Genomic DNA, 27,117 nt, shown 5'->3' with positions numbered 1-27,117 from the left:
ATGAGAAGTGGGGAGTTCTAGAATGTTACTGTAGACTGTTACTCAGCAACTCATCTGTACATCATCTGTATCATCTGTATCGTCTTATTTACTTATTTCAATAAATTCTGTCATCTGAACAAGGATGCCCAATCATCTGCATATGTCTATGGATATAAAACTAATATTGTACATGAATTTGACAGTCCAGTTAAAACATAAAATAAAATTGTTAGCCTGTACATTTTCTACATGTTTCTGTGATAAAAAGTAATTGATACCAATATAGTGATTTTAGTTCAAAATGCTGTAGTATGTAGGATTGGTTTTATGCGCTTGGGTTTGCAATTTGAGTGTTATTTTGAAATAAAGGGAAGAAATTGAAATAATTGACTTCGATCTGGAGAATGAGACATACATCAGTTACAACCATGGTAGACTTCACAAAGCTATATGAAAGATTTTGAAAAAAACAAAGAAATTATGGGAAGAGGAAGTAATTTCCGATGACCATATGGTTTGAGCAAACCACAGCAACAGACAAAGAACAACTATTAGAGCTGTGAACGAAAACTGCCAACATAAAAGTTAAAGCAACCACAGACCACAGACAGAACACAAAAACTGCAAAGTAATTCATGTCTTTAGCTGTCCAAAAAATGTCCATCCCAAATTTATTTAATCAAAGGTCATACTGCAACAAACACAGGCTTAGACTTAACAAGGAGCTCATCAGAACAAAAAAGTGGAAAGTTTTACACTGGCCAAGACAGTCTATTGATTTAAATCAAAATGGGCATGCACTGACCTCCGAACAGAATTCACTCAGAAAAGTGAATTTTCATATTGCTTAAGCCTGGATGTAAAGCAGCATTATGTGAGAATTGGTATTTCTTGCTTCTGGGCTCCTTTACGCAGTCAGGAAGTGGAATTCACAAGAAGTACATGCGTTTCTAAAAAATCTGAGAGATACAGAACCGTCACTAAAAGTGAAAGAATGTGGACTGAGGTGGAAGAGTAATATAAGGGGATTTGACACTAATTTGACTTAGGTCACGCAGTGTTAAAGCATTATTCTGCCTGTTTCGCCAAAGTTACATAGTGTAGTTAGACTTGTGCCAATCCCAGAGTAGCAATGCTTAGAGGTGCTACTCTTCTTATCACAGGTCAGTGGAGCATCACAATGGTTTTGAAGCTGTTATTTTTACCCTTTGTCGTGTAAGTTCTGGCTGTTTGTGACTGTCTGCATAGAGTGAATGCTTTTGACATGAGAAGTGGGGAGTTCTAGAATGTTACTGTAGACTGTTACTCAGCAACTCAGCTGTACATCATCTGTAGAATGATGTGGGGAATCAACAGGCAGTAATTGTGCAGACAAGGCCAGATCATGAATACTGTGGTATACTTTTCTAGTGGACATTGTAGTGACACTTCATGACTTCGACCCATGTTTACTGAATCTGGCCGATAAAAAATTAGCAACACAATTTTTTTTATGTTTACCTTATCTTACAGCATGAAGCTGATTTTCCACCTTAAAACAGTTCTGCAGTTACATTCTGACTCTGGTCATCAAAATAGTATTCCAGTGCTATTATTACCATAGCCCTTCTTTTACTCACTTGTGAGTGAAGCCGTCAGAGTTGGTGGTGAGGTTCAGCTGCATGATGGTCTGAAACTCTGTCTCATTGCAGCAGTACTTGAAGGTGGTGTTGTTATGGTGACAGCAGAACATGTAGGTCTTGTTGTCAGAGAGACGTGGGCAGTGAAAGCCAAAGTGATAGCGCCCCTTGTGGTCAGAGTAGGGCTCACAGACTCTGAAGTGGGCTGAAAGAGCTGTCCAAAGAAAGAGAATATGAAAAGGGTTGATTTGCTAAAATTGTAATTAATGTATTAACAAATTAGAATTCTTTCTAGCCCGACCTACATGGAAAATTGTAAATATGGCAATACATTGATTCTTACAGCTCTAGAAAACACTAAGTTTGATCAATGACTAGTCTTGCAAAGACCAATACATTACAGCTGTATTTCACCAGTCCCGCCAAGGCTAATGTGTACTGTCCCGTTGACTGTACTTTAAAAACTGTACATTCCCCATGGGCTGAGTCTGAGAAACCTGAGTGTCTGAGTGTTATGAAATGATAGCTCAAAGCTCTGGCTCTACAATCTATGCACACTCATAGGTATGGTAAAATATTGTATATTCTGCCTCACAACAATTAATTAAATAATTTATTAATGTGACAAGTTACTAGAAAACATTTTGTATAATAATCTGATATAATTTGTACTCATATGGACCTGTTCATCAGTATACTGTTCTTTTGTAATGACCATATAATAATAAAAATGAGCATATTTGTTCTGAACTGTGTTGTCAGCTAGAGGACTACAGATTACCCTCTCACAAATTAAAGATATATTAAAGATTCATGGTAGAGTGAGATTTATATAAAATACTCTGTCTACCATTTAATATGACCCTAATGGTGTGACTGGGTAATTACCAATCACTGCAGACAGAAGGGATTATTCCTGACCTAAGTGCAGCAGCAGCACAGCAAAGGTGGGCATTCACATCGGCACACACTTAATCTACAGGTCCTACATGACCGTCCACACAGAATACTGCACTAGTGCCTTTCTGTGTATTTGTGTGCAATGTGACTTTGAAATGATCCGAGGTGATCGATTTCGGCTATTAATACATTTGATGTATCCATTTAAATAGAATGGTAAGTGTGTTGTTAAAGTGAATTTAGCAACATGCTAAAAAGAGAGAAAGCCTGGATGAGTCAGTCTACTAAGTGTACCTAAAAACAGATTTAAATACTCCTAAGACCATAGATGGGAGTAATTTGAGCCTCAGTAGCTGGATGTTCCTGACCACTGCTGTCAATGCATGGATTACTGTCAAGTCCAGATGCTTTTAATTTGAGAAAATAATTGCTTGTTTTTCCCAGTTTGGTCGTTTCCCCTAATAAATCCAGCCATGTTGCAGAATGTTTTGCCTCTTAGTCCTAAAGGAGGTGTGTTCCAGTGGAAATATGTCAATACATACCATCTATAGGTTTGAGCTCAAATGCTCAATTTTAAAAGACCTAGATCTAGATGTAAAAACTGGATGTTTTAGGTAAGCCAGTAATGTACTGGAATGTTAAAGCAAATTACAGCTAATAGCACTTGGTTTGGTTGTTTGGTTGCATATCTCTTGACTGCAATAACTGCATCAAGCTGACGACCCACTGACATTACCAAACTGCTGCATTCTTCTTCTGTAAAACAAAGTAAAAACTTCTATCATTTTGTGTAGGTGTTTTCTCCCTCCAGTTTCCTTTATTATGGGTGAAATTCATGCTCAGTTGGGTTAAGATTTGGTGACAGACCTTTTCCCCCAGATGGAGTCCACTGGCTGTGTGGTTTGGGTTATGGTCATGCTGCATGATGAAATTAGATCCAATTAGATTGGATCCATTTCTCTGCAAACTGGCTTCTGTTGACTTCTAAATTCATTATGTTGCCATCATGAGCAGATTCTTCCTCCGCACTTTGGCCTTTCCTATCCCTTTGGTAGAAGTTAATCTTGGCCATATTAGTCCATTAAAACTTTGTTCCAGAGCTTTTGTGGCTCATATCTGCAAAATCCAATCTGGCCTTCTGATTCTTTCTGCTGATGAGTGCTTTGGATCTTGTAGTAGGTTCTTAAAGTCTTGAAACTTCTGGTCTTCTGGTCTGGTGTGCATAGCCAGCCACTGAGAAAAAAAGTTGTGACCAGGAATACCAAGTGACCAGAATACTAAACTTCCCCAAAATTAAAAACTGAATGCCTACCCAAGAAATTAACATCCGAATAGTAGAATACTCGGGTCAGTCCTAGTTCTTTGTTAGTTATGTAAACAGTAAGCATGTAAGCTGAAGATACTGTAGCCAGGTTAGCCTTGCCCCCACACATCTCCCCGGTAGGTTCTACAAGTTAGGTGGGTTTTTTCAAGTTCTACGGTTTAAAAAAAACAGCGGTACTTGTCTGCCGTGTGTTTAGCTACAGTTTTGTAGTCAGCTGAGGTAGTCCAGTGGACAATGGATAAAACAAATGGTATAAGGCTAGTGAAAACTTTAAACCTAGCATGGACCCCAAATTTTCAATGCAGCTTTAGCTTTGCTGCATGCCGAATTTGAGCTCCCGTTAAATCACATAGCAACTTGTATCAAGATGTGCTGTTCTCCAGTATCAACACACAGTACACAACACAATAATTTTTCCATTGCTGTAACATTTTACCAATTTGTAAGCTTTGACAAGGACATTTGCTATTGCTTTGACATTATGTAAATACAGTTGGATAATCTAGGTCCAAATTAAACAATCTAATCAATTTAACATGTCACATCTGAAAAATGGGTGTGTTCAAACATGGGTGTGTTGAATATATTTAGACAGTACATAACAGATACATTCTTTCTACTGAGAATGTGTATGGTCATCGTCTTGATGGATTTAGATTTGAACATACACTGTTCCTCTGAATACAATAAATAGTACAAATCAGTATTTTGACTTTTGGTATTGCACATGGGCATTTTTTTTACATGCTACCAGTTATACCATGTATTCAGTATAAAATGCATCACAGCATGCATAACGTAAATGTACATGACGTGAAGACAAATCAGTTTGCTGTGACATGCAGTGAGCATGATTCACTTCAAAAACAATTCCATTCCGGTCACCTCAAGGACAGTCATGTTTTTTTAGACTACAGCAGCAGGCATACTGTTTCACTGTTGATGAGTTTCACTAAATACTGGAAGACAAAGTCATGACACCCCATTGTCACTGCAGGTCTAGATCTCTGCAAGTGTTTTTGAGCTATGTGTACACTTTACTAAATATGGGGTGGGCAATTCCGGTCCTAAATGGCTGGATTCCTGCACAGTGTTTTGCATTTCCTGCTCAAGCACACCTGATTCAACTTACCTGTTAATTGCTAGCTTTAGTTAGTTTAGTTAGTTAGTATGCAAAAAAACAAGGTTCAACTTCACTGCAATCCAGCAGAGAGCACCATGAGAATTTCTGAAAAAAATATTTAAATGTTATTACTGGAATTATGAGTGCACATCCTGCCCTCAACCACAGGCCACAGTCTGGGCCTTTTGACGTTCTTAACCAAAACACTGTAAAATAATCCTGACATTGGTAATTGCATACAATTGCAAACTGTGAAAGGTTCTGATCTCGGAACAAATAATAGGTCCGATGGGCACCTTGGCCCTTCCTAATTTTTAATTTATATAAAAAAAATCCAGAACAATTCACAAAGTCCCTGTTTGCTCATTAGAGCCTGACTGTTGAGTCAGGCTACAAGCTCAGCTGCTTGCCTCCACACTCATATTCAGCCTTCTGGAGGTAGAACATGGCCATGCAATCATTTGCATATAGATGAGAGCTGTCGGGGTCTGAAGGACAGATAAATAGGATGGACAGAAGACCTCAGGGGTCTTCCCCTCAGGTCCTCTTTCACTCCAGGGCAATATCAGCTGTCTGTGCATACAGACCTATGCTTTACAAAGGAAGAAATTGGAGCTAGGATTATCTGAATCTACAGTCAGTTGCCAGTTTATTAGGTTGCGTTACATGTGTTGGCCAGGAACAGGCCATAGAGGTGCAATAGAGGGGCACAAGTGTACAAAGGCACAGGGACATTGCTGGGAGTTTTAATTTCTACCCTGTAGGTACAGCTTATTACAGTTTGTCTCATCCAGAAAGTCCTTGGGTCCCACATTATAGCTTCATTCATGATCAAGAGGGAACTGGGAACTTCCTCACATACAAGTAGGAAAATTACAAGCAAACACAATGTACCCTCTCCTTCTCTTCAAATAAAACAAAAAAGGAATGCAACATTCATTACTGTGGCATAAACATAATAATAGCAGCTACCCATGCAAATGAAATGAGAAACAAGAGTTTATTTATTCGTAAGACACATTCAGGTCTGTAACCAGTGAGTTATTTTAAAGATTAAGTAGGATCAAGAAATTAATATATCACAAAACAGGAAACAATGTTATGTTTGCTGCATTTGACCCCATGTTAATGACCAAAAAGCCCAATTACCTGTATGCATGGGCATACAGAGGGGCTGCTAATGGTGGTAATAAATCAGAGCTGATAGAGAGGAGAGCCAAAGAGTCCTCCAGGAACACCTCTGACCTCATAAAGAGCCTTGAATAGCAAGGGAAGTTATTTGGCAGTGCACAGGCCGTGTATCCATCAACCAAACAGGCAAGAAGTCAAGCCGTAATACAAGGCACTCATATTTTTTGGGGAGGGAAGAAAAGAACAAAAGGAAAAAGCCAGGCATATGAAATGAAAACCACCTGTTGAGTTCTGTTTTTTCCATTTTTTTATCTTCACTGCAAAGCAGAGAGCAAATCAATGTGTTTTCACTCTTTATTTCTGCATTATTTACACCCTGTAAGCTATCAGTGTTAATCAGCTTGACCGGCATTAATATTCCCTTCTTCTCACAACAGAGTGAATTCTTAATGAGCGTTTCTTTTGAGGGTGCGGGGTACACCTGTCTGACAGCGAGCATAAAAATACCTGTCTTTCTCCCTCTCTCTGTCTCTTCATGGCAACTGCTATGATGCGTGTGTTCATTCAGGGAGCAGGCCAACCACGTAGCCGGGGCGCATACTGAAGTGATTTGGGAGGTAACCCCCCACCCGCAGCCCTGAAAAACCTCCTCCGTCTATTTAAAACTGAACTTGGCAGGCCCGCCGGAGCACGTCCTTCTTCATGGGCTACCACTGCATCTTGTTACCGTGGCACAAAGAGCGCTAAAGAGACGCGACATGACCAGACATGTAAATTGGCAGTGTTTTAAACACCTTTCACTGTAAAGTGCATCATTACAGGAAGAGGCATCACTGAAAAGATGGCAGAAAGAGAAAGCGAGGGTTGTCCTGTTATTTACCAATGTATGGGTTATTTACCAACGTTCATTAATCTGTCAATGGCGGATTTAATAGATAACTGGGCCGAGTGCTTCATTAAATTCAGAACCAAGACTGAGATTGGCTGTGTTGGATTCACAGAGGTTAAAAGTCTTCTTCCCATGAGATTTTTGGCCGACACTGAGACCCAGTGTGTGTTTTCTGGCAAGACGCTTCAGGAGCACAGATCAACCTGGTTATGATTTTATAATAATGGGAGATTGTGTTTTCTGCTCATAATAACTGGCTGAATGACTGTGAGAGAGATTTTCTTTTAAAAGATATTAAATAATCACAGATGTTTGAAAGTAGACCTTGTCCTCAAATGACTCAGGGTAATTACGTCCGTCTATGGTTCTATTAGCTTGTCTGCCTTAGGAGAAAAATGTCAACTCTAAGGCAGGATTAGTGATTTCACAGATGTAGAATGGCAGTAAGACCTACACTAATAGACAGTTTTGTTGTTTATTTGAATAATCCAGTTATGTCAAGTTATGATATGTTATGTTAAGTGAATACTGAGTTCCTTATTATTATTATTATTATTATTATTATTTTTATGGCATTGAACATCATTGACATTAACAATGTCTCTTCAATAGCACCTTTTGAAATCTGTCTCTCCCTTTGTCTTTCTCAGTGTTAACAGCTGTCAGCTGAGCTTTTTCTGCTCGACTGTCACAGCTCTCCTGCTTTCACACACCTCTTCCATTTGAAAGCACTAATACTCATCTCATAATCTCCATAGAGGGGCTTCCCCGTCAATTGCACCCATTTAAAATTTCTGCTTTTGCACATTTGCACACTTGTCAGCAACTGTTTTTAGGACTACAGTTATGCTACAGTTGATTGTGTTTCACCACACAGGTAACAACACTTTCTGAAACACCACTGTGTGCTGATTATATGAAACACTGGATCAGACTTTAACGCAGCGTGAACCTCTGTGTCTGTGGGTCGGAGCATTTGGTTTTGGGCTCACCTGCAGTGGACAGCAGGAGGAAGATTACGGCCAGGGCGTTGAAAGACCAGTGGCCGCGCATGGTCATCTCTCTGTCCTCATGAAGAAATGATGGGTGTAGGAGAGAGGGAAATGTGCTTTGAATCAATGGATGCACATTGCTTGCTTTCCTCTGTTTCCACTCTTCATACTGCAAGCTGTTGAAGAAAACAAACACACAGTTTGAGTTCAGGTAATGACTTGCTGTCAGCATGTAGCTTATCAAATCTGACAAAAACTCAATGCAATGGACAAGGGGAGAACACCAAGAGCTCTCTGAAACACTGCAGTCTGGCAAAATTAAAACTTTAGCTAGTTACACAAGGGGTACCATGACATGTTCTCCGCTACTTAAAGTAATTCAGCAGGAACTCCTTGGGGGTGTCCAGTACATTCCTTTTTGAGTACTTTTAAATGACTGGTGCTTTTACATGAGTACAGTTTGAACAAAAGCAGTCTAGAAAATTACGGCTATGAGGTCTATGAGAATGGATGCGTATTGGGCCGATATCAGATATCTTTTGGATTGGAATGATCTGATTCAGTCCTGTAACAAATCTATTCTGAAACAGAACACACTCACATTGTGCAATGTCAGCTGTGCACATCTTCCTGTAGTTAAGTGTAGTTTCCTGTAGTAGTATACATCATAATTGTCTTTGGTACACAATGCTGTATTGTGCTGTCTCTTTTTATGAAATATCCGGTTACATTTGCTTAAAAACCTTCTGAATGATTGCTAGCAATCAATTTTACTCACTGCTAGTTTTTTAGTTTACTAACCTCAAATTTAGCAAAAATGAACTTTGGCAGTGTATTTAAATAGTTATATTAGAAAATCAGCTATTATTTACTTTTAATCCAGTGATTCTTCAGCTCAGGTAAATTTTGTATCAGGCAATCTTACTTTTTCCACCATGGCTAAAACTAAGGTCCATTACTGTTTGATCTTTTAATGCAGACAATGTTTGCACCTAACCAGAACCTAATAATTGTTATGATTGCCCTTTGTATGTAAAATACAAAAGCTTTTGACAAAACCATACAATAAACTACCAGAGAGTGTTTAGTGTTAAGTACACTAATAATTTAAAGAATTGCTTTCTGTTCAATAAAGAACAATGTGTGTAAATAAGATGTGTGAGTGTGAAGAACATTTAAATTGGTAAAGAACCCTTAAAAACAAGGTTCTTCACAGTGAACACATACATACACACAATAGTGAGAACATACAAGGGGATAGTGAACACACATGGCGGAGTGGTGGGCAGCCCTAGATGCAGAGCCCAGGGAGCACTTGGCAGTTGGGTGCTTTACTCAAGAGCTCTTCATTCCTGTCAGTTCAGGAGGTTGAACCAACAACCTGGGTTATAGATGCCACTGCAGGTCATCCTGCTTGATGATGAAGCACCACCATTCCTGGTATTTGACTGAACTCCATCATTTCATTTCAGAGAACACCATTTCAATGCTACTACATTGGTCATGGTGACCTTAAGCTCAGCACAGTTAGACCATTGTACAATGCTCAATATTAAATTAGTCTTTATATGATAGAGTGGTTAATATATCATTGTACACAATGTAGTGTAAAGAGTAAAGTGTAAAACGTAATTTGTAACACTGTGGTAATACTGTCCTTGTTTTTAAATGAGCATATTTCTGTGATGTTATTCTCTCATAGAGCAATATTATATAGCAATTTTACCTTAAAATGACAGCTTTAAAACCATTGTGATGCTTCACACTGCTAACTGCACTATGTAACTGTAATATTAGTCTGCTGCATCAGTCCACATGCTTCTTTCACTGTCTGTGTTCTTTCACTTCTGGTTCTGTATCTCTCAGATTGTCAGCAAATGCTGTGCACGGCGTGTCCTTTAGGGGTGTCTCAAAGCATGAATTACACTTCTCAATTGTAGAGGGAGCCACCAGTGTGCTAAAGCCCAGTGCACTATCAACAGCACAAACCTGTTTACCTTATAGTTTGGCACACTATACATAAAGAGGTTTGACGGTTATACAGAATAGATTCCCCTCATGAGTGTCTCTTTACATGCATAGCACCATGCTCTCCATTTGATTTCAATACTTTTTCTTCAACAGCTAAACAGCTTCATCACTAATAGAGCCTCTACTAGGGCCTGACTAGTGTATTGCCTGGTCAATAATATCAACAATGTGGACCAGCCTGCAAGGGCTCTCTGCTTTATTTGCAAGGGCGAAAACACAGTGAATTATTTGTGTAATATTTTTTGGGTAACACTGGAATTCAAACTTACCTCCTGACAACAGACAAAACCTTAAAATCTGAGCCACTATGAAGTCAAATATAACAGTATGATATGCTTGGTCGATTTAAACGCAACACACCATCATAAGAACAAATAAAATTATAATATGTATCCATAACCTAACCTTTAGGATGAGTTTAACAAATAAATTACTTTTTAATTGAGACTAATTGAAACTAATTAAAATAAGTAATGGAAATTTCCCAGTTGTACAATATGTATACTATTTAAGTAAAATTATATTGATCAACATCAGAAGTTTTAGCCCAATAAAATCTGCATCGGTATAGAGTACAACATTTCAGGCCTTATAGCTTCTAATGCAACTGATTCATGTCATATAACATATGCCTGGAAATACTCCCACAACATCAAAAAAAGGCACTGCTGAAACATATAAAGTCAGACATGAGATGGTAAGAGGGCTTGCATTACCAGTCAAGGTTAAACCCTAAACAACATTTAATATGCCCATGCTGAGGCCCATTAGGACCTGACAGCAGATGTCTTTAGATACATGCAAAGCACATGTGCTGACTGGGTTTGATGGGAAACTTCTTGGAAACTTCTTAGACATGCTCCTGGATGACAATGATGAATTAAATGAGAGACATCTGTAATACATAATGTAAGCTGTAGGCTGTACAGGATTTTGAAGAGGTGCACTCCTCTTCTCTCCTCTATCCCTTTCTTTCTCTCTCTATGTAGCCACTGCCCTCTCCTTCTGTTTACACAGCAGTGTCAGTGTGTCTATGTTTGGTTTACAGCCACAGTAACTATCCTTTCGTTCTGAGCCCAATGTCCATCATAACATATGATCACGCCAAGCCACCCCTGAATTGGGACACTGCTAAAGCTTTAGAACTAGACTGTGTATTAAAATAGCTGATACCCAATCCGGTAAAATATGCCTGGATTTGACATTCCGAACTGAAGCGTTAAAAGTTAGCATTAAAGCAATGGTTTGGTCAAAAAAAAAGTTCATGCATGGGATCTATGAGGCTCATGTAGCCAACAAGGCATGGAAGCTTATAGTCCATCAATTACCAACATGCAAACTTGATGTCTAAATCATTCCACTTTCCTTATATTAAACAAAAAACAATTTAAGCCAATAAATCACATTTTTGCTGCTGCATCCCTGACTAGTGCGCCATGAAACTGAAAACTCAGTTCTGCTGCATCTTTAACAGTGTAATTTTGAGAGGGGATTTTCTCCTCTATTATTAAATGGTGGTCAGTGACCTTCCAAATGTTGATGCTCCCATTGGTGGCAGTGGGGAAGTACAAACTGGAAAAGTCTCTGATTTGGCTGTGTTTTACCCTGCCTGCTCCTCACTTAGCCCTGTCTCTGCATGCTTGCTGCCAACCTTCTAATGTGATATTTTCAAATGAAGGGGGATAAAGACTGTGGATTGACTGTGGATATAGACTTATAGAGAATGAGCTCAAATGTGATTGCTTCTGATGTAGGAGGGGGATTTGTAAAACCATAAAACATTTATTTTATACTAAATCATTGAAAATGTATTTGCATAAAACATTTTAACCAACCAAGGTACAAAGGCCATGCACTTTGTTTCAAGCAGTAACCATTTCCAAACAATTCAGCAGTAAGCGGAATGAGTGCAATTGTTACCCCACAGACAGGACTAATTGTACTACACTAAGAGTTAATTAGATAAACTTATTAAACAATGAAAACAAGGTAAGCTCGATGAACTGTTTGAGTGTTATTATAGGTATCTTGTGTTTGGCTATATTTGTTACACCACATTTGTTTAATCTATGCAGAAATCCCAATTCTTTATAAGGGTTTAAAAGATTCTTTCCTCGAGAGGAAACATACTTTCTACTTTATTTTGTATATCTAACAGTAATAACAGCTGTCTTGACTTTGAATATTGTCTTTACTTTTCTCTACTGTTATAAATAACAGTACAGCAAAGATAATTATACAGTGACAGTAAACACATAAGCAATCTTATTAGAGATTGCTTAAAGGTTTAATGGGTGAGGATATTTTATTATGGGTGAGACATGCAGTTTACACACATATATCCCTTTTTATTACTCTCATAGGAAAGGCGGTCCGGAGACGTCATGATAATAATGCCAGCAGGACAATTCTGGTAGCGCTTGTTCCGGCAGTGTTCATTCTTGGCCTGTTGGTACTCCATGTACCACAGATAAACTGGACATCTGCTGCATGTCTCCAATGGAAACCAACCCTCTGCTTTTATATGCTAAAAAGAGAAAACAGAAACAAACAGCACACTAGGCTATCCTACGCGCACGAGGCTTGTGCCACGCTGTTACCTTGGAAACACAAAGAGAGATAAAGAAAGCAAAGTATTTTATTTTTTCCCTCCATCTCCATGCAAGTAATTACAATCTCTTTTGTGGTTCCTATGAAAAAGAAAAAAAACACCGGACACAAATCAGAGCCAAATAAGTCTCTCTGTTTTGTCATTTTTAGGCTTCTGCATACACAATGAGCTTTAATGCTTTGAGAGAGGCTGTATTTGTAAGTTAAAGATTGCTCTTTTTTGTATTATTCCAATTAGATCTTTACAGAGATGTTTTAATGTTTACACAAGAACAGTGTTTTCATCAGTTTCAGTAATCTGTGCACAAAACACCTGTTAGCAAACCATATTTCATCACTTGGTAAATTTGTGTTTGTATATAAAGTTCTGTGCAAAACAACTTAATCTAACAAAACCTATGTTGGAAAAAAGGTACCTGCATCACAGATCAATACAAAACAGGCCAGTTCTATTCTTGGCCCATTCTGTTTGGGCACCTCTAATGTAGGGTTTTTTTTAGTTTAGAAAAAATCTGAATAAATACAAATATGCAATACATTGTGATTTTATATCTGCAAGTGTGTTCACTTAATTATTTTCAGGTATCATCCAGTACCTAGTTTAGCTAATCAGCCCTTCATTAAAGTAAATGAGGTGAGCATCTGGTGAAACAATTCAGTGTCTAGAGTTAAAAAAAAGTCAAAGCTGTGTTCTTCTAATTGCAAACATATCAATACCTACATATCAATAACTAATGAATACAACCCATTTTACTAATGACTACTGAAGTGGTCAATTTATACTAATGTTTCAGTGCTGTAAACTGTGTTTGCCCCCTTCTTGAATTCATATTTTACATTATTGCTTTAGAAGCACAGATAGACCTAAGTTTACGTGGCTTCTGTGCTATCTAGTACAATCAAATACAAAGTTCTGTTTGATTACACGATCACCCACTAAGTGAACACCATGCACAGTTTTAAAACAATAATCCAAAAAATGTTAAACCTTCAGTCAGACAACAAAGCTAAATATTAAACTGATACACTGAATTTGCAGAATAATAATCTACTTACCACAAAATACACTAAAGTCTGGCAGACAGAAACCCCATGTTTGGACAAAAGAAAATTGTCAAAAAATGGCTAAAATGTTTTGTGGTGGTGGTGGTGAACTCTAGAAAGAAAGTGCCCATTAGCATTGAGCTAACAATGATGAATAATCACCTTCCCACACTTGGTCTAATAAAATACTCTGCTCAGACTCAAGATGTTTTTGAATATCTGTGTGCTTGCATCCTCTTCATTTATCTGTGTCTGTTTTCATTCTGATAATTTCTCCACTTCTCTGTGTGTGCGCTGAGACTATAAGACAGATAAGGTATTGTACCATGCACCAGAGCCCAAAAAGCAAGAAGTAGTGAACGATCGCAGCAAGCGGGACATTTCAGCTTTACTTAGAGCACATTATTCGCCACTCAGAGGCATGTCCCTGGGATCCCAGTCTCTTTGCCCAGCTTGGTGGATTCTAGGGCCCACCCCCTTACCTTATCTCTTGGGGCTCAGGAGTGTGGTATGTAATAAATGCATGAGTGTGTTCCATCAGTTTTACTGTAGCAGGCTGTTTAAGAGTAAAAGAAGGAGAAAGACATTTAATCTTAAAGCTTTTGTGCTGCCCACTTTCCCTCCCAATGTTGAGTTCTAGATCTTAAATCACGGGGTGTTGTTACTATTTTCATGACTGGTACCTTGTACAAAGATAGTTTTCAAAAGATCAATACAAATATTTGTATTAATAATACACTGCTCAAAAAAATTAAGGGAACGCTCAAATAACACATCCTAGATCTGAATGAATGAAATATTGAAAACTTTGTTCTGTGCAAAGTTGAATGTGCTGACAACAAAATCACACAAAAATCATCCATGGAAATCAAATGTATTAACCAATGGAGGCCTGGATTTGGAATCACACACAATTAAAGTGGAAAAACACACTACAGGCTGATCCAACTTTGATGTAATGCCATTAAAACAAGTCAAAATGAGGCTCAGTATTGTGTGTGGCCTCCATGTGCCTGTATCACCTCCCTACAATGCCTGGGCATTCTCCTGATGAGGTGGCGCATGGTCTCCTGAGAGACCAGACCTGGACTAAAGCATCCGCCAACTCCTGGACAGTATGTGGTGCAACGTGACATTGGTGGATGGAGTGAGACATGATGTCCCAGATGTGCTCAAACCGGTCATGCTAAAGGATGTTGCAGGCAGCAGATCGCTCTCCACGGCGTCTCCAGATTCTGTCACGTCTGTCACATGTGCTCAGTGTGAACCTGCTTTCATCTGTGAAGAGAATGTGCCAATCCTGGTGTTCTCTGGCAAATGCCAAGCATCCTGCACGGTGTTGATCTGTGAGCACAACCCCCATCTGTGGACGTCGGGCCCTCATACCATCCTCATGGAGACGGTTTCTAACCGTTTGTGCAGAGACATGCACATTTGTGGCCTGCTGGAGGTCATTTTGCAGGGCTCTGGCAGTGCTCCTCCTGTTCCACCTTGCACAAAGGCGGAGGTAGCAGTCCTGCTGCTGGGTTGTTGCCCTCCTGCGGCCTCCTCCACATCTCCTGGTGTACTGGCCTGTCTCTTGGTAGCGCCTCCAGCCTCTGGACACTACGCTGACAGACACAGCAAACCTTCTTGCCACAGCTCGCATTGATGTGCCATCCTGGATGAGCTGCACTATCTGAGCCACTTGTGTGGGTTGTCCGTCTCATGCTACCACGAGTGTGAAAGCACCACCAACATTCAAAAGTGATCAAAACATCAGCCAGAAAGCATAGGTACTGAGAAGTGGTCTGTGGTCCCCACCTGCAGAACCACTCCTTTATTGAGTGTGTCTTGCTAATTGCCAATAATTTCCATCTGTTGTCTATTCCATTTGCACACCAGCATGTGAAATTGATTGTCAATCAGTGTTGCTTCTTAAGTGGACAGTTTGATTTCACAGTTTGATTTATAGTTTGAGTTATATTGTGTTGTTTAAGTGTTCCCTTTATTTTTTTAAGCAGTGTATATTTAAATAGTTTGTATACTGTGTTTTAAACATTTATATTTGGATTAGTTTCTGCTTCTGGTGGGCAAGAAAAAAAAGGATAACTGAAATATTACAGGGCATATTTTTCCAAAAGGCATGCGGCCTTTTTTTTTTACCTTCCCCATTTTCCCTTTGGATGATCTACTCATAAAATTACAAGAAATGACAGCAGTGCATAGCAACCATTTCTTTTTTTTCTAGATTTGTCTGAAAGTTTATAGCTTATTTTGGAAAACCAAACTAAAATTATGTTTTTAGAAATAAACGCAAACAGTGTACAGAATGAAAACATGCCACCTGCCTGAGCTAAACCTTAATTAATTGGTGCAAAGTTTATTGGTGGCAACATCAATGGTTTACCTTTAATAAATGCATACATTCCCACATAATTCCTGCTCTTGTGCTAACATCACTCACTCAAATGATCTGTCTGCCACAGTTGTAGTACAAACCTTTATTTGCCTCCCAATATTTACCCCAAGTTTGCATTTATGGCTGCATGTAAGATACTGCCTCATGATGTTTTCCCATAACTAAAAATCTGCACACCTGCTTTAGGCTACATTCACACAGCAGGTAAAAGTGGCCGCTCCGTGTTTGAAGACATTCCTAAAGAAATAGCTGAAGGTGGCCACAGTAGGACATGGCTACAGAGTCAAAGAAAAATAAATAGCTTAAAACAAAGTTTAAAGAAACACAAACCAAAGAAGTAGATGTGGTCGAATAACATGCCCTATTTATATTCGGAAACCATTATTAGTGATAAGCACACTGTATAAGCACAGCTGTATTTTATGGATGTGTAGTGCAAGCTAGTAAACACTGCCAATGAAAAATTAACCTGAGCTGTCAGAGCACTATAAGCGCATCCCTGGACCCAAACAAAACGCCATTTCTGCCAAAGGCCCGGAGAGTGCGGTACACAAGCTGGAATAGGAAAACACACTGTCTGTTCCTTCTCCCAAGGCCACACTACAGAATGTGTTTATCTATCCCCTAAGGGACTGAGTGTATGTGTGTGTGTGTGTGTGTGTGTGTGTATGTACAAAGGAAGCCAAAGACAGAGACAGAGTGAAAGAGATGCTTAGAGAAAGCAGCGAGAAGTGGAGAGCAGGCAAAATGAGGGAAGGGAAGAGGACAGGATATGAAATGAGAGATAATTAAGTCATTCAAGAGATAAGGACTAAGATTAATCAAGAAACGTTTATATGCTCACACTTCTAGACATGGCACAGTAACATAATTTATTTTCTAATAGCAATACTGATACTGAAACCTTGAGTATCAGCTGATACTAGTAACACTTCTCTTAGGACAGGTGACTAAAACAGCTGATCTTAAACTGGTCAGCAGGATCCCACAGTTGGTTTACATTTTTGCACTGATTCAGCTTGCAGTTTGAAATGATTGAAAAAGCTGTGATCAGATCGTATTATTGTGTGGCTTACTTTGCTATATGTTATGTTGTGCTTCAAACAATCTCTGTGATATTTCAGACTAGAACTGTAACAGAATTAGATCAATTTTTTTTCTTCCTTCTGATAACTGATCTAACATTTCCAGCAAGTAATAGCCCGGTACTGATACTGGGTATAGAATTGGCGCCATGTATATTGATTTCCCCTTTCCTTCAATCACTGCAAGAGAGGCAGTCTCACTGGACAAGAAATTCATTAATAACAAAAAAATAGCCTTTGCTTTCAGAAGGCTAATCAAAGACAAAGGGACATATGGGGACACATACAAACGTTGTGTTCCTAGAGGCATACCTCATTCCCTTCCCCAATGACTTGGTATTAAATAGCTACTTTGTTGTTTTAATTAATTATGAAATTGGTTTACACACACACACACACACACACATACAAAATAAAGGTAATCTGTAGAGGCTGCACAAAGTACACCATAGTGAATTTCATGTAATCACATTAATATTTATTAGATTACTTAAAATATGAGAAATTATAAGGTGAGAAGCAAGCCTGGAAAAACATAAACATGTAATTGTTTATTCCTTTTGCCGTCCATATTGTACAACACATTATTGTCTGCAGCGGTAAAGAATAGTATAATGGACTGGATAACAACTAAGTGAAGAAACAAGACACGGCTGCAGGGCTGCACCTAAAATGTCTGAATGGGAGCGAGTAAGTCTCTGAGTCCCGCAACTCAACACAATGCCCTACAGTTCTCTTCAGAGAAACAACAGTTCTACAGTAACAACACAGCAGCAGATCACAGCATGACAAATGACCTTCTCTGCTTTGAAGGAGCAAGAGTTTGCTACACTGCATTGCTTTCTAACTTAAAAACTGAAACAGGTTCAGAACTGCTCTTGGCTGTTATTATGAAAAACAGAGATGTCTCCTTAATGGAATAACATTATGCTCTGTCTTTGATGATCATGTTAAGTCTGTCTAAAACCAATCTAGACTAGGTTCAGCTGGATTTTTTAGTCAAAGTTTACTACTTCCTATTTGTATGTATAATTGGCATTGCATACATCCATTGGTGGGGGGCCTAGTTACAGCTTGAGAGTTAAACAACGTCAGCTAGTCACTAGTAGACTAGTAGACAGTAGACATTGTTGTGGTAATCTGTAATACAATTCTATAGCTGCATACAAATATCAGAATCGCCCCCCTTTGCTGTGAACTTCGGTCTTTGTTTTGAATGCATTATCTATAGATTTATTTAACACTGTTCCTAAGTTCATGACATTGTGGAAACCCGAACATGGAAAAATGCATTTGAACAATTTTAAAACTAGTAATTCTTACTCAGAAAATCTGAGATTCTCATATCTGACTTCCCTGATGAACAAAAACAGTTTTGACATAAATTTCGGTATCACTCTACTTAGATAGTCTGTAATAGATGCCTCGTAGAGGTTCACCTGACATTCAACAACCATTCAACTGAATATTTAATAAATGCAACTGAACTCCAAGTTCAATGTAAATTACTCTATTGAATTTAATCCAGCAACTAACCTTATCTTTGAATTAACCCTAAAACCTAACCGTAACCCCAACCTAAACCTTAAATCTAACCATAAACCTATCATTAAGTTTAGGGTCAGGGTTAGGTATAGGGTTACGTTCAACAGGCAATTATTTACTTTCAACTTTCAGGTTCAGGTGTGTTTAATAGACATTCAGTTGAAGGTTATTTGAATGTCAGGTGAGCATCAGTCTAAACCAGTCTAATGTAGATTATACTGGTCTGGTGCAGATTTAGCCAGTTATAGAACATGCTGGTCATGCTGGTTGACCAGCATAGGCCTTTATTTTTTATTGATTCCTTTATTTTTGTTTGACTATTGAAACAACTATTTTATTCAAATGTAAGCATATTTTAGGATTTTTGTATATGCAAACATCAACCAAACAAGCACTGACTTACTGTGTCAAGTTTGATTATTTGATACATGCTTAATGAGCTTCTAAATGATTATTTATTATGATTATTATAACATATTTTGCAAAATCATGAATCATGTATGTGTAAACATAACTGCCCCTACATTTAATAACTGGTGGACTTATATTATATTTCAGATCATTGTCTTGCTACATAACCCAACTGTGCTTGAGCTACAGATCACTGGCATTCTCTGCAGGATTTTCTAGTCTTGTCAATAATGGCAAGTTGCCCAAGCCCTAAAGCAGCAAAACATACCCACGCCATCACACTACCACCACAGTATCTTACTGTTGTTATGATCTTGTTACTGTGGAATGTTGTGTTAGTTTCACACCAGATGTAATCTTGTCTTCAAAAAAACAAAAAACAAAACCCCCCCAACTTTTTACTTAAAAAAAAGATCCTCTAGGTGCTTTTGGACAAATGTAAGATAAGCCTTTATGTTCATCTTTGTTGGCAGTGTTTTTGTGGATTTTCTCTTTTTAAAAGTGGAATAATGAATACTGACCTCATGTGAGGCAAGAAAGACCTGCAGTTCCTTAGATGTTCATCTGGGTTCATTTGTGTCATCCTGGAGAAGTTGTCACTGTGCTCTGTGAGGAATTTTGATAGGCCAGTTTGGAGAAATTGGATCTGGCTGTGGTTCGAAGAAGCCCCAGAGAACTAGAATGGTTTTCAGTGCATTTCTCCTCTCTTCTAGCCTACTTTTTTTTTAGTATTTAAGTGATATTTAGATGCAACAGGGCCACAGTAATCCAGACTGTATGCAGTTGAACTGATAATTATTAGATTAATAATTATTTGGTTAATTAAATAAATATATCATTTTCATCCTTGAAATGTTCCTTTAGATTCTATTATTTTCATTTACTTTGGTTGTCTTTGCTAACCTGTCATATTCCATTTTGCTTGAAGATCTGGAAAAAGTGTGACAAATATGCAAAAACAGAAGACAGTAGGGGGTAAATAGTTTTTACAGTACTAAAGGTTACTAACTACATTTTAATTACCCTTTCTATTTGGAGATTGGGCTTCCAAAGTGCAATTGTGTAACATTTTCCCCATTCATTTGAATGAACCTGCACAGGCTATGAATTACTATATTTTTCTTCTCACCTTCCCTTTTCTCTGTCTCTCTTTTACTCTCAAGTGCTTTTTTATTGCCCAACTGAGTGGATTTGTTTACTCTCTCCTGCTGTCGACCCCATCTACACTCTCTATGTAATGCCAGAATAATGGACACTTACACACACACACACACACACACACACATACATACACACATATACACAAAGCTTTCTTCACATTCTACAGCATCTTGTCACCAGCGTGACCCAAAGGAAAGCTCTAATGTTCATATTGAGCCAGTCAGTGAAACAGCAGCATAACACTCATTTGAGTCACAGGTTAATGTTTGTGACGGTTAAGCACTGAACGTCAATTGTTATATCAGTCAAAGGGTATGTCTCGTGAGCACAAGCTGTCAAGGAAAAGGAGAGGCCTTCTTCACGGTTCACTTTTTCAAACTGTGCCTTCAAAGCAGAGGGATCAGAAACACCCAGCCCTCCACACCCTTTGTAAGTCAGAAGGTTGAAAGAACAGTCTCTTTTCCCGCTCTCCCTTTTCTCGGCCTGGTAGAGGCAGATAACCCCTGCTGCTTTGGTATGAGGCCTGAAATATTGCTCACATTAATCCACCATGCTTTTTGTTCTCTCCCAAAATGCATTTCTCACCTAAGAGTGATGACGCGTCGGACCTAAAATTAGTCGCCTAAATCTGGACCCTAATTCTGAAAGACATTTTTTCCCACCTCTGTTCCATCCGGACAGTGTTTCGGAAAGGTCCGAGCCTGAATAAATATGTCAGATGAAAAATGTGCTGGAGAAAATTGGTTGGAGGTTGGAGGTTAAAAAAAAGAGTCTTAAAGCACACATCGGAACTGCCGGTGCATTAAGCCTCTACCGCTGCTTCACTGGAGATGAAGGAGCCCTTGGGAGAAAGCCTCTAATCTAGGCAGGCTAAAGTGCTCTGTCTCTCTCTTTCTTTTTCCCAAGCGTGCTGACCCAGACTGTTCCCTCAACCTGAATGGACGTTGTATTGGGATACTAACATAAAAAAAAAAAACATTCAGGAGAGGCGAATTGTCACTTTATTTTCCCTCACAAGGCTAAATTCCACTCCAGCTATTTTCTCTATACCTGTCGGCTGACAGCTTCACTACACACCTGCTTAAGCCCTAACAGCAGAATGCACAATTCCCAGACTGGAAAGAACCTTTTTGGGCAGAATAATTGCATGACAAAATTCATTAAATGTCCCTTATTCTTATTATAGAGATGCTTGGTAAGACCAAGCTGCACTAGTCGGTGGATTTGCGTGATACACGCACAGGAATTTTGTAAGGACGTACAGGAAGTAGAGTATTTGGTAACTCTTTATATACATGCCGTCTTTGTACCACTGGTCAATTGAGAGTTAAAAATCATTAAGATCCTAACACTGGCTTTGTGATACCTGTTTCCATCTACAAGTGCTATACAATGTATTTAGCAACATCAAAATTCAAAAGGTCTATGTACCACAGCTTTAGATCAGGGATTGTCAACCTTTTGAAACTCGCAGCCCACACAGCTGAACACATACATAATTTACAATGCAATACACAGTACACAATGATGTAGCCTATCACATTTGGTTTCATTATATCATCACAACAAAATAAACTCATAGAGTGTTTTCTATGTGAACATTTTATTATACTGTAAAGTGGTACAGTTCAGCTTGCCCATGATGATGTCACTGAAACACAGACCATAGCTTTAGAAACTAGATTAAATAACTTAACTTATTTTTTCATTAAATAGTATATAACAAATAATGTCCAATACTTAAAAAGGCTTCATTATAATTTCAGGTAGACTTTAATTGTGGCCAGGAATTTCAAATAAACATTCTGTACTGGGCACTCCGGAGACAGACTGTTTTTTAAGTCTTGAAAAGGGAGGAGCATGGAAACTCTAGTCATCCTTTATTAATAAGCTCTGCTTAGTATCACATGAGAAGAAGACACCCCAGACAGGCATTACATCATCAGAAAAAGGCACAGAAGGCTATGAGCTCTTCATTTGCACATTAAAAATGAACTCACGTTTTTACATCTCAGAAAAGAGTCATCCAAAAAGGAAGATAAGACTGAAGATTAGAGACTAATATACTTAGTGTATTGGGCGTCCTATATCTTGTTATACAGGTTTACCGTTTTAGGTCAATTAGGATTACCAAAATTATTTCTATTTGCTAAATGCCAGAATAATGAGAGAGGGAATTTTTGAAGGATTACTTTTTTCAAAGTCAAAAGTTTAAATACATTTCATTATTATTTGGTACCATTGCCCTTAAACTATACGACTTAGGTGCTGGCTCTCCTTCCTGTAGGCCAATTCATTATCACTGTTGATGTGGTCAATGGTGTCATCTGCAAAATTAATGATGATGTTGGATCTATGCAGATGCACACAGTCACCCACATATTCGGTATGGGCAGATAATTGATTAAGAATATTGGTATGTGACAGATGTTTAGCTATGACTTGTATTTTACATTTTGATGGCATATCTAATACACTCTGGAAGAGCAGAATTCTTCTTAGTTTTACTGCAACTGAATCCCTATGGGAGAGCTTCTTCAGACTGGGATTTAAAAAATAGTTTACCAAATGACAGTGTTTGTTAGCAGGGTTGGACTAGCATCTCCTGTTCAAAACTAAAGACGCAAACTCCAGATGCTAAACATGTCTTGACTGATCGCCTGCGCCTAAGTGATAAAATCATGTTAATCTGATTCCTTTTAGCCTAATCCTAGACAAAAAACCCTGTGGTCATTCTCTGTTGTAAATTCATCAAAAATGGCTAGCATGAAAATCAATATGGAATAGAATTTTTAAATTTTAGGTAAAAAGTGTAGGGTAAATGGCATATTTGCTATAAAACATAATAAAAATGACTTCTCAAAGAAGCATTGAGCAAAGAATGTTGATTGAAATGTTGAAATGATTTTGCAAATGGGCTCCCCCTACAGTTGTGGACTAACTTACTTTCACAAATCAAATGCAAATACAAACTAGGCTTTGAGATGTATGATTTTGTTGTGCAGGGCTAAGGATATTGTTCCTTGGTCCTTGCGCTGTGTTTTCTTTTGGTCTAAGGCCCCCCAAGACCCCTTGCAGTTGGAAAGACCTACTGCTCCAGTAAGTAATCTGTCCTTGATCCACAGTAAAATTACCAGTAATTCTTGTTTATAAAAAAAACAAATGTGCTAGTGCAACACTATTTATTTTTAACACCACAGTAAATCTTGTGCAGATCTGAATCTGGTCCACAGTGTGATTTTAAATATTGAGACTTGGTGGTGGCCCTCTCAAATTAAACTAGGACTGTCCAGAACGTGACACTGTAAAAGGCATTTTTGCCAAACAGAGATAGAGTTTCAGCCAGGCATGTCACCAGAGACACACAGTGACTAGTGTGCGCGCTGCTACTGAGTTTCTTGTAACACTCTTTCATGAGGGTGTGTGGATTGTCACGTAGACACACATGTTTGAAGTTTAGATTGGTTCTTCTCCTGCTCTATGGTATGTCTAGGGATCTGGAGTGTGTTCAGGATTCTCTCCTCTACCCAAGGCTTTGTTCTCAATGCTCTGGTTTCTATGTTACTACTACTCCTGTCCTACACACACATGTTTGTATTTCTGCCAAAGTGGTGCATTTCCATATGCAGGAAAATGCTTTCGTGCAGCTAAATACTTATGTGCTGCACCTAACCCATTAGCTTAATGTAATGTAATGGTTCTTTAAAAGTTGAAGATATACAATTACAGATATACAAATTTTACATTACCCCAAATGTAGACCTTTGGTGGCTAACATAACTAAAACTTATGTCTATGACAACAAATATCTTTTCTCGTAACACACTGGGTTTTCATCTATGCATTTTTATGCATATTCTGGCTTAAGGAATAAAAAACATGATGGAACACTAAATATGGTCTAGAAATCAACAACAAATTGTGTATTTGCATGAGGAGGATAATAAATGTGTTGCTAAAATTTACTTAATAAACAGGATGAAAGCATGTCACACTTTCTGCAGTCTGTCCTGTTTTGTTCTTGTTTTGTTTCATGTTGCACCTTTTGTTCTGGGAAAAAACACTATTTCATTCCACTATGTACAGAGCTGAAATGACTTGACTTGACTTGAGTCAGCTGCTTATGTTTTGCCTGGCAGGCACCACAAAGCATGACCGTAGTTAGCAGGTACCAGTGAAACAACAAAGACATCCTAATTAACCTCTCTTTTGTAAGAAAAACAACATATCAGTAATACTAGATGGTTAATAGACAAAATGTGCCTGATCCTGAGTTGTTACATTAGCTAGTTTGGTCTGGTTCTGTGCTTTTATGACATAAAATATATTCATCATATATACATCAAATTAAACAGAACAGCGATGAGAAATTTTCTTGACTTATTCCACATTTCTCAGAAGTGTTTTAATGAATAGGATGTGGGCAGAGCTGATGTAAACAACCTTGTTTGCATCATTAGTTATAGAGTTATAGATTATACATGTGTATATTTCAACATACAAATACACATTTATGAATACTTAGAAACACCTACACTGTGTGAGTCGGAGCTGTTTCTGCCTACATTTGTTACATGATTGGATGCTTTTTTCTCTCTGATTTCTGATCCAGTATTCCCTGATATCTATAGACATACAGATAAAAAAAACCTAACTGTCCTTCAATCAACTACAATCAACAAGAGTTCCAGAGGTCTTATGAAAAACAATGGTTTTATACAGAACCACATCTCAGAGAATCCCTTTAAATATTATTAATGGTATTAATGGTTTTATATAGAGAGGATATATAGAGATTTTAATTTATTGGAGAGCTGCTGACTTGTTATAGCCTACTGTTCTGCTAAGTTCTGCTTAGTTATATCCACATCCCATGCTGCCCACTCCGATGCTGTGCTACTCTTCATGCTCATTTTGATCTGTTCAAAACAAGATTATGCTGCATACTTGAGTGCATGCAGCTGTTTAGCCGGCATGGATACCAGTTTCATTCCCTCTCCCTTAACAGTAATACTCAGCATGTGTCCTGCACTCACCCCCTTCTCATATCCCATGACTTGGGATAGTTCTCCATAATTTTACTTCTTACCTAATTTATTTTCTGTAACGAGACTTGCCCTCTTGTGTCGTGTTGTAGTATTGTTGGGTTCCCCTTATGAGTCTTGGCTTCTCCCAAAGTTCTTCCTCTTGCTCTGAGGGAGTTTTCTTTCTGGCCTCGGTCACAATTATTTTGCTCAAAACAGACATCTGTTGATCTAAATCAATTCGAATTGAACTGAAGTGGTTGTACAGACTCGTAGCTGCAGTGCAAAATCCCAAAGAAGAAAACTTCAGACAACAAGCACATCTTGGCAAACGGCCAAGGTCGAGGTCCAGGGATAATTCTGTAATTTTACTTTTTCTGAGAACTATGCGTTATTTTTAGGGTCGTACACGTTTTCATGTTTTCCATTATACTGGGAACCTTTAGTCCCCACAAAGATTCAAATACATGGCACCCCCTACACACACACCTACACAGACACACATCCACATGCACGCACAGTAGCACACACACGCACAGTAGCACACACGCGCATACACACTGTTACTGTAGCTTGGAAACAGCAATGCTTGGCTAAACCCTGACCCGAGAAACACTCCTGCTCGCAAATACGTGGAATAAACACGCGCGCGCACACGCACACGCACAGTGACTAGATTGTGACTAAGGCAATAAGGTGAAATAAGGCAATAGTCGTTGAGAAGAAAAGACTTCAGATCAGCGCAGTAGAGCCAGTGAGGAAGGCAGGAACACACACACACACCCCAGCAACTGGTTACGGATCACATCAATACGACGCTTCATCATCATGAAATATCTACGCGCTGCAAAAACGCCAGGGTGTACACGTCTGGAGTCGCGTTAAAAACGACCCATAACTCTGAAATCGCGAAGACAAGTTCATCAAAGTTCAATGAAAAAGTTTTTAATCGTCCAGCAGAGAGGAAGACGCGCTCTTACCCGTTCCGCTCTTTCTCTTCACGGCTCTACTTCGGTTTTCAGTTAGAACCCTCGTGCAGCATGTTGAACGCGTTCCTTCTCCCAACTCAGAGAGGAAGAGAGCGAGAGAGAGCGAGAGAAGAGAGCCCACAACTACACACGCGCACGCACGCACGCGCACATCCTGCAACCGTTGCAGCAGCCGTGAAGTAAGCGTGGGACACGGAGAGAGAGAGAGAGAGAGAGAGAGAGAGGAGGAGGAGGAGGAGGAGGAGGAGGAGGAAGAAGGAGAGCAGACTTTGCACAGAGCGAGTGAGACTGAATGAGGGATTGATACGCCGAGAGAGAATGGGAGAGGGATCATGTGTTCTGTGCTGCATTGTGCTGGTTTACAGTACAGTATGTACTCTATATGGGACATGCACTTTTGGGACATATCTCTTAAAAATTGAATTTAGATGTTTCATTCAGTCCCATTGCCAAAGGTGCCTTTACACTCATTAGTGAAAGAATGGGCGGTCTAAGAAGCTCACTAAATTTCAGTATGGTACTGAAATAGGAGCCACCGTTGCAGTGAGTCAGCTGGTGAAATGTCTTTCCTCCTAGATATTTCACCATCAACTGTAAGTGATATTGAATAGTGGCGTTTAGGAACCACAGCAACTCAGCCACTACGTGTCAGACCAAGTAAAGTTACAGAGTGGGGCCGCCAAATACGTCGCCAACACTTATTAACTGCAAAGTTTCAAACACCTTCTGACTATAACATCAGCACCAAAACTGGTCTCTGGAGCAGTGGAAACTTGTTCGGTGGAGTGACGAATCACGGTTCTCTATCTAGCAGTTTGATGAACGAGTCTGGGTTTGGTGAATGCCAGGGAAATGT

General features: G+C 38.9%; 1 protein-coding gene across 2 annotated transcripts in view; it reads right to left on the bottom strand.

Annotated features, from left to right (window-relative positions):
• The window catches only part of shisal1a (shisa like 1a), a 43,085-nt gene extending 16,671 nt beyond the window's left edge, over positions 1 to 26,414 (bottom strand). For both annotated transcript variants that reach the window (XM_072672635.1, XM_072672634.1), the window contains exons 1-3: positions 26,253 to 26,414; positions 7,961 to 8,136; positions 1,602 to 1,815 (exon numbers count right to left, since the gene is read on the bottom strand). In XM_072672635.1, coding sequence (XP_072528736.1) covers positions 1,602 to 1,815; positions 7,961 to 8,027 — 281 coding nt within the window. In that variant the 5' untranslated portion in view covers positions 8,028 to 8,136; positions 26,253 to 26,414. The remainder of the gene's footprint in view (positions 1 to 1,601; positions 1,816 to 7,960; positions 8,137 to 26,252) is intronic.
• Between the last annotated feature and the right edge of the window lie 703 nt (positions 26,415 to 27,117).

This window comes from Salminus brasiliensis, chromosome 2 (assembly GCF_030463535.1).
Source record: "Salminus brasiliensis chromosome 2, fSalBra1.hap2, whole genome shotgun sequence".
In the NCBI taxonomy this organism is placed as follows: Eukaryota; Metazoa; Chordata; class Actinopteri; order Characiformes; family Bryconidae; genus Salminus; species Salminus brasiliensis.
Note: the sequence above shows the minus strand (reverse complement) of the source record. Positions and strands in the feature narration are given on the sequence as shown.